Genomic DNA, 14,651 nt, shown 5'->3' with positions numbered 1-14,651 from the left:
CTGCCCTTAACGTCAGAATCAGAACGACTCGCTTCATCCCGTGATTCTGACTCAGGCAGCGCACAGAGAACTGACTGGGGTCTTGTTTCACAGTGTGTGGGTTGGTGGGCTCCAGATGCTCACAATGCGCACATTCACTGAACGAGTGATTCTTTTATATTGTGTTTGCTTAGTAAAGTTAATATCCATTATTCCGAAGTGATGTGAAATGTGTGTTCATCTTTAATAAAAGATGGAGCGGAAGAGAGAAAAATAGGAGGAAAGAAAGAGAGAAAGGATCAGAATCAGAGGTGTGTTTGTGTATGTGTGTGTGTGTGTGAGAGAGAGAGAAATAGAGAGAGAGAGAGAGAGAGAGTGTAAGAAAGCGAAAGACTGAAGGACAGAGATTGGAGACTTTTATTAAGCTACTGTTTCTTTTTTGACTTCATTAATGTGGCCCTCTGATGAAGTGTCTGGGGGATATCAGTGGAATTAGAGCCTCATTTGTTTGAAATGATGCAGACTTTGTGTTTTCCTGTTTCAGGATGAGCTGGACCTCACAGATAAACACAGAGAGGCCATGTTCGCTCTGCCGGCCGAGAAGAAGTGGCAGATCTTTTGCAGCAAGAAGAAGGTGAGACCCACAGAGAAACACAGCACGAGAGAGAGAGAGAGAGAGAGAGAGAGAGAGAGAGAGAGAGAGAGAGAGACACACACAGAGAAAGAGATAGAGAGAGAGAGAGAGAGAGAGACACAGAGACAGAAAGAGAGAGACACACACACAGAGAAAGAGAAAGAGAGAGACAGAGAGGGAGAGAGAGACACAGAGAGACAGACAGAGAGAAAGAGAGAGACAGAAAGAGGGAGAGACAGAGAGAGAGACACAGAGACAGAAAGAGAGAGACACACACACAGAGAAAGAGAGAGACAGAGAGGGAGAGAGAGACACAGAGAGACAGACAGAGAGAAAGAGAGAGACAGAAAGAGGGAGAGACAGAGAGAGAGACACAGAGACAGAAAGAGAGAGACACACACACAGAGAAAGAGAGAGACAGAGAGGGAGAGAGAGACACAGAGAGACAGACAGAGAGAAAGAGAGAGACAGAAAGAGGGAGAGACACAGAGAAAGAGACACACACACAGAGAGAGAGGGAGACAGACACAGAGAGAGAGAGATTAAAAATGTCATTAAGAAGAGTTAGACTAAGAGATGAATGGGGAGAGTCAAAAGAAAGAAGGAGGAGTGCAGTCTACTGCAAGAGAATAAGACAATGAGAGATTAGAAGACACAAGGAACAAAGGGTAAAAGTGATGTATTGCGTCTGAAAGAAAGAGAGAGAGAAAGAGAGTGTTATGCTTATGTCCTTTTTTCGTTTCTGCCAAAGAAAGCCCTGATGAGAAGCAGGAGGCCCCCTCTCTCTCAGCTACTGTCTTATACGAACATAATGTGATGGCACTTCTCTTTTTATTTTGTTTAACATCAAGTTTTTTGCCAGATTCTCTCGATGATTATCAGCACCTGTGATTCTTCCCGTCTGAGTGGCCCCCGAACACACACAGTGCCCCCAGCCTCACTGGGAGCCTCCTGCTGAGGGAGTCAGGGCTTAGTCTGCTCTGTGGTGTCAAACCACACCGAGGGAAGGGAGCTTAAAGTCATAAGAGACACTGCTAATGATGGACAATGGGTAAAAAGAAATGGGAGATGGTAATATCAAAAATGTAATCAAGGGCTTATTCTCCCAGTTCCCAGACATTCATTCATTCATTCAGTCATCTTCTGTAACCACTTCATTCTGTTCAGGGTCATGGTGGGGCCAAAGCTGACTCCTTTAGTGCAATACAATACCACACCCTCCACAGACACCAGTCCATCACACAGTTACCATAGTCTTCTTAATGAAACATAATAATAATAATAATAATAATAATAATAGTAGTGATAACGATATCATGCAGTCATTTGTCATTGTACAACATAACTCTGAAATGTGTCTTTTAATCCATCACACACACACACACACTAGTGCACTAGGGACTGTATATACACACTCAGAGTGGTGGGCAGTCATCCCTGAGCCTGGGGAGCATTCGGGGGTTCAGTGCACTTCAGCCATGAATGTTCCTGCCGGTCCTGGGGATCAAACCGGCAACCCTCTGGTACCAAGCCTGGTCCCTAACCCTTGGCTACGTCTGTGACCTGCTTTGGTCCAAACCCCACGAGCCCCACAGCAGTGTTCTCCCCCTGTGTAAACAGCCCCTGTTCAGAACGCCCGCTTTCAGCACCTGTTCCTTTAAATGATAATGAGCCGCTCGCTGTTCACCCCGACCCCGAGCGCACAGCAGTGAGGAGCGAGGAGCAGAAGCTCTGGTTTTTAGCCGTTTTCACTCTGTTCTCTTTCTTCTCCGTTTTTACTCAGTGTTCTTATTTCTCCGCGCTCGTTGTGTCTGTTTTGCTGAGTTTAACCTCGTCTTTGTGCTCTCACATAAACACGGGTCCAGTCTTGGGTCTTGTTTCACAGTGTGTGTTTTGGTGGACTTCAGATGCACAAAATGCGCACATACATTTTACAAGTGATTCCTTCATGTTGTCTGCTTAAAAGGTAAGAGCAGATAAAAAAGCAGAAAGCTGATTATTACTTTAATGGGTTTAAACCCAAGGGTGAAAGCAATGCCATTATTCATTTGGATGCATTCATTTTTATTGCAGCAAAAGGAGTGTCTGCAATTTATAACTGTATTAGAGAGAGAGAGAGAGAGAGAGAGAGAGAGAGAATGAATATAGGCACGTGCCTAATCAGCTCCACTCTGTTAGATTACTCCCAGATTACTAACAGATGCAAGAAAATGAGCAGAACCCACAGAGAACCCGCTTCATACCTCAGAAGGTGTTGTGTTTGGAACCAGAAGAAGGTCCGCTCCCAGACACCAGCTCCATAACAAAAACACTGTCCCTGTATCAGTCTCCATCAGTCTGTCTGTATCAGAGCAGTAGAGTAACGCAGCCTACAGAGGAGACGCTTTCATCAGCACAAGCTCTCAGACATTAATATTTTATACCTAGCATCTGAAACTCTGCGTCCTTATGGCAACAGGTAACATACATTCTCCCACCTCACTCCAGATGTGGCCCATCAGGAGAGACGTGTCTGGGTTCTGACGCTTTAGTCTTTAGTTTATCACTGGAGCTGGTTTACTCTTTATATATATGACTTTCACAACATACTGCTCTGAGTCTCCTGTTGAGTCTGTGCGGAGAGAGTCAGGGAAGGGCGAGTCTGTGCGGAGAGTCAGGGAAGGGCGAGTCTGTGTGGAGAGTCAGGGAAGGGCGTGTCTGTGCGGAGAGTCAGGGAAGGGCGAGTCTGTGCGGAGAGTCAGGGAAGGGCGAGTCTGTGCGGAGAGTCGGCGAAGGGCGAGTCTGTGCGGAGAGTCGGCGAAGGGCGAGTCTGTGCGGAGAGTCGGCGAAGGGCGAGTCTGTGCGGAGAGTCGGGGAAGGGCGAGTCTGTGCGGAGAGTCGGGGAAGGGCGAGTCTGTGCGGAGAGTCGGGGAAGGGCGAGTCTGTGCGGAGAGTCGGGGAAGGGCGAGTCTGTGCGGAGAGTCGGGGAAGGGCGAGTCTGTGCGGAGAGTCGGGGAAGGGCGAGTCTGTGCGGAGAGTCGGGGAAGGGCGAGTCTGTGCGGAGAGTCGGGGAAGGGCGAGTCTGTGCGGAGAGTCGGGGAAGGGCGAGTCTGTGCGGAGAGTCGGGGAAGGGCGAGTCTGTGCGGAGAGTCGGGGAAGGGCGAGTCTGTGCGGAGAGTCGGGGAAGGGCGAGTCTGTGCGGAGAGTCAGAAAATGCAGACTCAGAGTCTAGTGTCAGTTAAAAATGAGTCTAGGGTCAGGTGAGGGTCGTTGAAGTTTAGCATTGAGTCATTTATGAAGAATGAATTGAGAGTCATTTGTCTGTGTTTAGTTGTTTCATTAAGTTCATTAAGTATGAGTCTGTGTGAGGTTGTGAATCAGTTAGAGTTGAGTTGAGAGTCAATTACAGGTGAGTCAGTGTCAAGTTGTAAATCCGTTACTTTCTATGAGTCACTTATGATTCATCTGAACTAAGAATCATTTAAAGATGAGAACTTAGCTGTGTTTAAAATCGCTCCCTCACTGTTCCCCACATTACATTATAGAGAACTTTATCTCTGAGGGTAGTGAAGGGTTTCAGACAGTAACTCATGCAAGTTTTAAGAACCCAGTGAATTATGGGTATCCTCAATTCATTTATGTACATTGGCTGAAACTATATAATGTGGTGCATTGTGGGATTGTTTGAGTGCTATAAGAATTGTAGGACGACCCAAGAATCCCTGTTTAATTATGAGTCAGTTACAGATGAGATTGAGTCAGGTGTTGAATCAGTTAAGAACAAGTCTGTGCGAGTCAGTGATTCATATGAACCAAGAATCGCTTAAAAATAAGTCTGTGTCTAGTTGTGTGTCAACTGAGGATGAATCAAAACTGTAAATCAGCTGTAAACGAGACAAAATTATGCAACAGATCAGTTAAAGACAAAGTGGCCGATGAATCAGAGTCGAGTTGTGAGTCAGTTAGAGTCCACTGCGTCCAGCCGATTCACCCTGGACTCCTGAGGGGAGATGACGGATCTGTGTTGACCAGAGAGTGAGCGGTCAGTGTGTGAGTGTATAGTTTTTATGTTTCTCCTGTCAGCCTCCTGGGCTTTGAGTGGACCCTGGGGGCCAAAATAGTTTTGATAAATTGCATAATCCGGACACTGCTGTAAAACAAAAGGCGCACTTGTTAAAGACATTCCTGGAGGCTTATGGTGAAGTCTGTTCCTGTGGTGCTCATTAGTGGTTTAGACTTCTGGACACACACACACACACACACACACACACACACGGCCAGCCTTGTGCAGAGTGAGGCAGCAGATGTATGTTATGGAGGTTAAAGCTAACCTCACTCCGCCGTTTTGAGGAATCAGTTGTTAGACTCATGGCTTATAGATTTTTAAAACTTCTTTCCTGGATTAGAGTCAGACACAAGAACATTCGGAAACTCACATAAATTCCACATTCGGATCCAAGCATGTGTGAGCTGCAGTGTTAAAGGGGAACTCCACTACATTTTCCAGATTTCTGCCCGATGCAGAGTCTGAGCCGTAAGCAGTGGTGATGGGGAGTGTTCTGTTGTGAAGTCCTCGATTGTAGAGAAACTTTGGCGGTGAATGGAACCAGGCGTCTCGTCATCTACAGCACACCCCCAGCATTTTATTCCCCCTCCATCTGCAAACAAAGGTTTGTATGGAGTGATGTTGATGAAGATTTCTTTGGCCTCACAGTGTCCTACATGTACCTGCCCAGCAGGAATAGCCTCCTTTGAGGGAGCTTTTAAAGCAGTGAAGCTCTGCAGACGTCTGGTTCCATTCACCACCACTGTAAACATTTCTGATTTTGTCAGTTTCTCAGAACTGTAGCTTTTCACACCAAAGCAAACACACTGTCAATGTTTATACATCTATGGGTTCAATACCTACCTCGGGCCACTGGGAGGAGTGTGGTGTGTTCTCCCTGTGTCTGCGTGGGTTTTCTTCCGGGTGACTGTCTGTGAGGAGTGTAGTGTGTTCTCTGTGTCTGCGTGGGTTTCCTCCGGGTGACTGTCTGTGAGGAGTGTGGTGTGTTCTCCCTGTGTCTGCGTGGGTTTCCTCCGGGTGACTGTCTGTGAGGAGTGTGGTGTGTTCTCCCTGTGTCTGCGTGGGTTTCCTCCGGGTGACTGTCTGTGAGGAGTGTGGTGTGTTCTCCCTGTGTCTGTGTGGGCTTCTTCCTTGGGCTCTGCTTTCTTCTCACAGTCCAAACACATGTCCACAAGTGTGTGTATGTCTGTGTGAGTGACTTGGTGAGTGTGTGAAACCGCTGCTCCAGGATTCTGTGTTTTCACTGCCTCTAATCACTGGTTTATTTTTCGGCACTTAAAGCCACCCCAGGGAAGTGTGTGTCTAAACAAATGTCTGTATGTTGTTGATGTGCAGGATCAGGAGGAGACTAAAGGAGCGACGAGCTGGCCCGAGTACTACATCGACCAGATCAACTCCATGGCTGCTGTAAGGGCACCGTCACAACCTTGAACTGATTAGAGGACGCTGATGTTAGAAACGATAAATGTAGATCTCAGACGTGGACATTATATCACAGTAAACGCATGTGTGTTACTTCATTAGAAACATCGACTGGCCACTTTATTAGAAACACCAATCATGTGGTTTGTGGAAATTTCAATATCTTCATCTGAAATGAAGGGTATTCATCAGGAATATGTCGCTCTTCTTCCGTATGTTTCTGTGGAGGCTTAAAAATAGATGTTAGGACGTATTTGTAAGGGTTTGATGACGTTCAGCCACAAGAACCTCCATGAGGCCCGAACTCATGTGGGAAGAGTCTCAGTTGTGGATCACCAATCCGCTCCAGCTCATCCTAAAGGTTCCGGGTGGTGTATCCCATGTTTTTTCTTGATTCTCTGTAGAGATTAAACTCACTGTGTGATGGTACACATCCTTTTAAACAGCTGAATTTATTGTCCACAAACATTTGGCCATTAGAATGTGCTTGTTGTTGGGTTTCCTGGGTCCAGACCAAAGTAGATGATAAAATGATTTGTTTATTTATTTATTTATTAACCATCTCTCACTGTGTACACCCCTCCTCCACAGAGAACCACGGTGCTGGCCCTGGAAAAGGAGGATGAGGAGGAGAGGAACAAGACGATAGAAAGTTTGAAGACTGCCTTAAGAACGCAGCCTATGAGGTAAAGACATGGGGTCAGCGCCTTATGGACCTGTCCATCTCAGTGGTTGCATTGTGTCACTAATTTTTACAGACTGTGCATCATTAAAGGTTCCTGCAGTTAGTGGGTGCTATAAAAAAAGCTGTGTTGCAGATTGAGACATCAGTCCGTGATCCTTACTCTACTAAACCATACCTGGCCTCTTCAGTAAGAACTGACGGTCACTGCCATCAAGGAGGGGCTTGGGGGCGCTGTTGTTCTCAAGTTAAAAGTAATCCACTCGCCATAAATATCACTGAAGTTCCATAGTACTCTGTAAAAATGACTGGCACTGCATTAATTCACACGCAGACACAGGGAGAACACACCACACTCATCACTGACAGTCACCTGGAGGAAACCCACGCAGACACAGAGAGAACACACCACACTCATCACTGACAGTCACCTGGAGGAAACCCACGCAGACACAGAGAGAACACACCACACTCCTCACAGACAGTCACCCGGAGGAAACCCACGCAGACACAGGGAGAACACACCACACTCCTCACAGACAGTCACCCGGAGGAAACCCACGCAGACACAGAGAGAATACACCACACTCCACACAGACAGTCACCCGGAGGAAACCCACGCAGACACAGGGAGAACACACCACACTCCACACAGACAGTCACCCGGAGGAAACCCACGCAGACACAGAGAGAACACACCACACTCATCACTGACAGTCACCTGGAGAAAACCCACGCAGACACAGGGAGAACACACCACACTCCTCACAGACAGTCACCCGGAGCGGACGCGAACCCACAACCTCCAGGACCCTGGAGCTGTGACAGAGACACTACCTGCTGCTCCACTGTGCCGCCCGACACTGCATTCAGACAGGACTATAATCAATGAAAAGTTAATAACAACATTAATCCCATTCGAATAGAGTTTAATCCTGGGTTCATTCTCTCTCCTCCCCTTTCCTCTGCAGCTTTGTGACCCGTTTCATCGACCAGGACGGTCTGACGTGTGTCCTGAACTTCCTGAAGAACATGGACTACGAGACGACAGAGTCTCAGATCCACACCTCTCTGATCGGCTGCATCAAAGCTCTGATGAACAACTCTCAGGGTCGGGCTCATGTCCTCGCTCACTCCGAGAGCATCAACATCATCGCCCAGAGCCTGGCCACGGAAAACATCAAAACCAAAGTGGCCGTGCTGGAGATCCTGGGGGCTGTGTGTCTGGTGCCTGGGGGCCACAAGAAAGTTCTGGAAGCCATGCTTCATTACCAGAAACATGCCAGTGAGAGGACGAGATTTCAGGTGGGAAATGGGACACTACCTTAAGCCCTGTTCGAATGAGATCAAACTGCCAGAGGGTCATGGGTTAATCTCATGCTTTTATTACTGCTCTGAGAAAACCTCCTAGAGTTCAAATTCTACTTAGATTTTAGTGTCATTCGGGTACACACCAAACAGATACAGTACTCATCGAAAGTTTGGACACACCTCACCATCAGTGATTGGTGGAGTAGAGCTAGTCACTGTATAGAGCTGTGTACCAGCCTCTACCTCTGCACAGCCCCAGTTACAGTCTCAGACACATTCAGAAGAGAGCGGTTCTACAGATTAACTCTCGACGAGGCCACAGCTGTTCACTGAAAACCGTTCCAGGTGACGACCTCATGAAGCCGACTGAGAGAACGGAGAGAGTGTGTGAAGCTGTCGTCAAAGCGACAGGGGGCTACTGTGAAGAGTCTAAAGTATAAAACATAGTCTGCTTTCTTTAACACTTCTCTGTTCACTACATCACTCCATATGTGTTCCTTCATAGTTTTAATGTCCTCCACATTCATTTACAACAGAGAAAATAATAAAAAAACAAAGACAAACTATTGAATGAGAAGATGTCCAAACTTTTGACTGGTTCTGTACATTCACAACATGTGGAGAACGGCCCAAAAACAGGAACCCCTCCCTGAGTGGGCGTGTCCAAACCTCTGAGTGGTGCTGTATCACTGCTGTTCAAAGAAAAAGGATTTTTGAGCACTGCTGCTTTCCGTATTGTCACCTGACGCACTGCAGAGACCCTTTCCCGTGGTTTTAAAACAGTCACAAAACTTGTTACTTTTGAAGATTTTGATTTGCCTCAGAAATAAAGACAGCGTCTCTTCTCTAGAAATAATCAATGGCAGCTTTTAACCTCCCCCCCCGCCCCCGACTTAATACTGGGGGGAAAACACAGCCCTCAGGGAACATCATTGTTTAACACAGTCCTCCTCCTGTTCTCTTTGTTGTTGTAGACTCTAATGAACGACCTGGACAGAAGCACGGGGCGCTACAGGGACGAGGTGAACGTGAAGACGGCCATAATGTCCTTCATCAACGCTGTGCTGAGTCAGGGGGCAGGAGAGGTGAGACCCCAGCTCTGGTTCCTCTCACACTTCCTTTGTTATTGCACATAGAAATATTAATATTACACACACATCTCACATGAAAACTAGAGGAAACCCCTGCTGCACATGGGCCTGCGGTCACCTTTTACGATGAAAGAGCGTGGACTGAGGAGCCTGTCTTCTCTCGAGCACTGGAGCTCCACAGAGTGTTTAAGAACCAAATAAAGTCCATTACAAAGTCTTCGGACTCCAAACTTGTCTTGAATTTGTGGCAAAGTAAAGCTGAGTAAATGTTTTTTTTTTACTGAGCTGTTGTTTCCCCTGCAGACGAGTCTAGATTTCAGAATTCACTTACGATACGAGTTCCTGATGCTGGGCATTCAACCGGTCATCGACAAGTTACGGACGCACGAGAACTCCACACTGGACCGGTGAGTGCTGCAGGTTCTGATACACTGTAATGTGTATAAAGCATTCTGAAGACCTAGGATTCTGAGAACACACACACACACACACCACATACACATACACACACACCACATACACATACATACACACACACACACACTACACACACACACACACACACACCACATACACATACACATACACACACACACCACACACACGCACTACACACACACGCACTACACACACACACACACATACACACACACGCACTACACACACACACCACATACATACACACACACACACTACACACACACACACTATACACACACACACACATACACACACACACACCACACACACACACACTACACACACACACACACACACATACACACACACACACCACACACACACACTAGGTTTCACACAAACTAGGTTACACACACACACACACCCACACACACGTACGCAACACACACTGCACACATACACAGACACCACACACACACGCACTACACACACACACACACACACACACACACGTATGCAACACATACGCACACATACACAGACACCACACACACACACCACATACACACACACACACACACACACACGCACTACACACACACACACACACACACCCACACACACGTACGCAACACATACACACACGCACTTCACACACACTTACACACACACACCACACACACACACACCACATACACACACACACCCACACACACACACCCACACACACACCCACACACACGTACACAACACACACACACACACACACACACACGCACCACACTCACTTGCACCACACATACACAGACACCACACACTATGTGGTATATTATATGTAACATATATATATATAACACAATATTGTGTTCAAACCATGTATCTCCATTATTGTGGTTTTATTTTAATAGATAAATAAATAAATAACGAAAAACACTTTAGAGGTCCATGTTTTGGACACAATTATTTATAAATCTGAATACAGTGAATATATAAGATATTAAAATATACAGCTGTGAAATTTAAGAAATTAAAATAATAATAAATACTCGTTCTATATTTATAAATGTGTGTCTGTCTGGTGGTCATTGATTAAATGGTGAATTATTTTTCTAGACATTTGGACTACTTTGAAATGCTGAGGAATGAAGATGAGCTGGCGTTGGCCAAACGCTTCGAAAACGTACGTCGTCTTAATAACAACAGTGTCTCGTTTTCCTTCGGTTCACTGCTGATCCGACCTCACGGTCTAATGTTTCTCTTCTGTTCAGGTTCATATCGACACGAAAAGCGCCAGTCAGGTGTTTGAACTCATCCGAAAGAGAATCAACCACACGGACGCCTTCCCGCACTTTATCTCCATCCTACAGCACTGCCTCCATATGCCCTGTGAGTCCTGCCTTTAGACTGAGCTCCGTCCTCTGGGCGCTGTGTTTACTGTAGTTCTGTTTGCTGCTAACGAGAGAGTACACACCATGGAGGAGTTAGCAGTAATAACACCGGTTTATTATTAGAGCACTTCTCAAACACAGGGGCAGTTCAAAGTGCTTCACAGAGTCAAAAGAAACGGTATAGAACAGTTAAATCAAGAGCAAGAATAAAAATCATTAAAGTCATTTAAAACAACTAAAAGGATACAATAAAAGAATAAGAACTGAAGCCTGTTACAGAATACGATGTGAGGAGTGTTTTAAAGCTCAAACAGGAATGTTTCAGTCTTGATTTAAAAGTGTCTAAACTCAGGGCTGTTTTAATGTTCTCGGTCTGGTTCTGGTTCAGAGCGGCGCCGGAGTTAAACGCTGCTTCTCCGTGTTTAGTTTTGACCTGAGGCAGGACTAAGTCTAGTTCCTAAAGAACTGAGAGCTCTGCTCGGCTCATATCTCTGCAGCAGATCTGATAAATACACTGCTCCTACCCCATTAAGACATTTATAACCAGTAACAACACTGTGTTAAAGTCTACTCTGTAACAGACTGGTCTCCAGTGGAAGGATCTGAAGCTGAAGCTGTTTAATGGTCTTCTGTGGACGTCCAGCTCAGAGACCATCACAGTAATCAATCACTGCTAGAAATAAAGGCATGGATCAGTTTCTCCAGCTCTGGTTTAGTCTGAAAACCTCTGATCTACTGATGTTCTTAAGAAAAATACTGATCTAGTAACTGCTTTAATATGAGACTAAAACTGATCTGAGTCCATTAATACTCCAAGGGTCAGAGCCAGTTCTTTAGATTTGAGGGGCCCTTGAGTCCAGATACGCAGCCAATCTGTGTCTCACTGCTGTTCCCAAAGAGAATAATCTCTGTTTTGTCTTTATTCAGCTGCAGAAAGTTGTCCTGCGTTCAGTTAGTGATGTGTTCAAGGCACTTACTTTTAATGAGTCACTGAACCAGAGTCGTTTGGGGACAGGGCCAAATAAATCTGAATTAGAATTATCAGAGGATATCTTCTGTATGTTTTCATCATGCTTTGTTGTGTGTGTGTGTGTGCGTGTGTGTGTGCGTGTGTGTCTTCAGATAAGAGAAGTGGGAACACGGTGCAGTACTGGCTCCTCCTTGACCGAATCGTGCAGCAGATCGTCCTCCAGAACGACAAAGGTCATGACCCTGATGTGGCGCCACTGGAGAACTTCAACGTGAAGAACGTGGTGCGGATGTGAGTGACGTTATTATTCAGTATCGACTTCTTTAGGATCTGGCGGCGTGATGGACGTGGGGCTGGGGTTAAAGTCTCTCCTTAGGTCACTGTCTGTGTGGGTGGGTGTGTTACACTCAGACACACACACACACACACACACACACACACACCTGTGGACAGTTTCACACATCACCCACTCACTCACGCACTCACTCACACACTCACCCAGTCACTCACCCACTCACTCACGCACTCACTCACACACTCATACCCTCACCCAGTCACTCACACACACACCTGTGGACAGTTTCACGCACTCACCCAGTCACTCACGCACTCACCCAGTCACTCACTCACACACCCACTCATACCCTCACCCAGTCACTCACCCACTCACCCAGTCACTCACACACACACACCTGTGGACAGTTTCACACACTCACCCAGTCACTCACCCACTCACTCACGCACTCACTCACACACTCATACCCTCACCCAGTCACTCACACACACACACCTGTGGACAGTTTCACGCACTCACCCAGTCACTCACGCACTCACCCAGTCACTCACTCACACACCCACTCATACCCTCACCCAGTCACTCACCCACTCACCCAGTCACTCACACACACACACCTGTGGACAGTTTCACACACTCACCCAGTCACTCACGCACTCACCCAGTCACCCACTCATACCCTCACCCAGTCACTCACCCACTCACCCAGTCACTCACACACACACCTGTGGACAGTTTCACACACTCACCCAGTCACTCACCCACTCACTCACGCACTCACTCACACACTCATACCCTCACCCAGTCACTCACCCACTCACCCAGTCACTCACACACACACCTGTGGACAGTTTCACACACTCACCCAGTCACTCACCCACTCACTCACGCACTCACTCACACACTCATACCCTCACCCAGTCACTCACACACACACACCTGTGGACAGTTTCACGCACTCACCCAGTCACTCACGCACTCACCCAGTCACTCACTCACACACCCACTCATACCCTCACCCAGTCACTCACACACACACACCTGTGGACAGTTTCACACACTCACCCAGTCACCCACTCATACCCTCACCCAGTCACTCACCCACTCACCCAGTCACTCACACACACACCTGTGGACAGTTTCACACACTCACCCAGTCACTCACCCACTCACTCACACACTCACCCAGTCACTCACCCACTCACTCATGCACTCACTCACACACTCATACCCTCACCCAGTCACTCACACACACACACCTGTGGACAGTTTCACGCACTCACCCAGTCACTCACGCACTCACCCAGTCACTCACTCACACACCCACTCATACCCTCACCCAGTCACTCACCCACTCACCCAGTCACTCACACACACACCTGTGGACAGTTTCACACACTCACCCAGTCACTCACACACTCACCCAGTCACTCACCCACTCACCCAGTCACTCACACACACACCTGTGGACAGTTTCACACACTCACTCACACACTCACCCACTCACTCACACACTCACCCAGTCACTCACCCACTCACTCACGCACTCACTCACACACTCATACCCTCACCCAGTCACTCACACACACACACCTGTGGACAGTTTCACGCACTCACCCAGTCACTCACGCACTCACCCAGTCACTCACTCACACACCCACTCATACCCTCACCCAGTCACTCACCCACTCACCCAGTCACTCACACACACACACCTGTGGACAGTTTCACACACTCACCCAGTCACTCACGCACTCACCCAGTCACCCACTCATACCCTCACCCAGTCACTCACCCACTCACCCAGTCACTCACACACACACCTGTGGACAGTTTCACACACTCACCCAGTCACTCACACACTCACCCTGTCACAGGGAGATGCTTTAATTATTTGCAGAAACACCTCCAAGTGACTGTTGTAGAGTGTAATGTAAAGTCAGATATAAACACGGAACACAGTTCAGGTGTCAGTCGACTGTGTTTATGATCTATGTTTAATTTAGGGCTCAACTATGTTTTTAAATCTTTTTATTCACACATAAATATAACAGAAATAGCCTCTGAACTCTTTGTTAAAGGTGTTTAATGTTGAGGTCCAGTTTGATGTTGTCTTCTTTCAGTCGTTTCACATAAAGATCTCTGTCTGTGAAATGGCTCTCTATTCACTATTCCCTTTATTCCTCACTATACACTGCACTATTATAAAGAACTGAAGTCTATATAAAAGTCTTTATAAAACAGTTTCAGACGCTGCCTCATTGGTTTTTACCAAACAGTGCCTTTATGGTGATCCACTAAAATCAGCCACCGTTCATGGGTCCTACACTGCCTTCTGCGGTGCATTATGGGACTGTTTGAGCGCACTGAAAATTGTGCGCTATGCTTACGGACACTACCACATAACAGTGAAT

At 46.9% G+C, this 14,651-nt stretch overlaps 1 protein-coding gene across 2 annotated transcripts in view; it reads left to right on the top strand.

The window, feature by feature from the left end:
- daam1a (dishevelled associated activator of morphogenesis 1a) overlaps positions 1-14,651 on the top strand; it is a 69,359-nt gene that overhangs the window by 33,782 nt on the left and 20,926 nt on the right. For both annotated transcript variants that reach the window (XM_066675960.1, XM_066675961.1), the window contains exons 3-11: positions 524-613; positions 5,994-6,065; positions 6,672-6,766; positions 7,734-8,067; positions 9,048-9,158; positions 9,468-9,571; positions 10,698-10,764; positions 10,853-10,970; positions 12,095-12,233. In XM_066675960.1, the coding sequence (XP_066532057.1) occupies positions 524-613; positions 5,994-6,065; positions 6,672-6,766; positions 7,734-8,067; positions 9,048-9,158; positions 9,468-9,571; positions 10,698-10,764; positions 10,853-10,970; positions 12,095-12,233 (1,130 nt within the window). The remainder of the gene's footprint in view (positions 1-523; positions 614-5,993; positions 6,066-6,671; positions 6,767-7,733; positions 8,068-9,047; positions 9,159-9,467; positions 9,572-10,697; positions 10,765-10,852; positions 10,971-12,094; positions 12,234-14,651) is intronic.

This window comes from Hoplias malabaricus, chromosome 1 (genome assembly GCF_029633855.1).
Source record: "Hoplias malabaricus isolate fHopMal1 chromosome 1, fHopMal1.hap1, whole genome shotgun sequence".
NCBI classification, from domain to species: domain Eukaryota; kingdom Metazoa; phylum Chordata; class Actinopteri; order Characiformes; family Erythrinidae; genus Hoplias; species Hoplias malabaricus.
The sequence above is the reverse complement of the archived record's forward strand: the minus strand, read 5'-3'. Positions and strand labels throughout refer to the sequence as shown.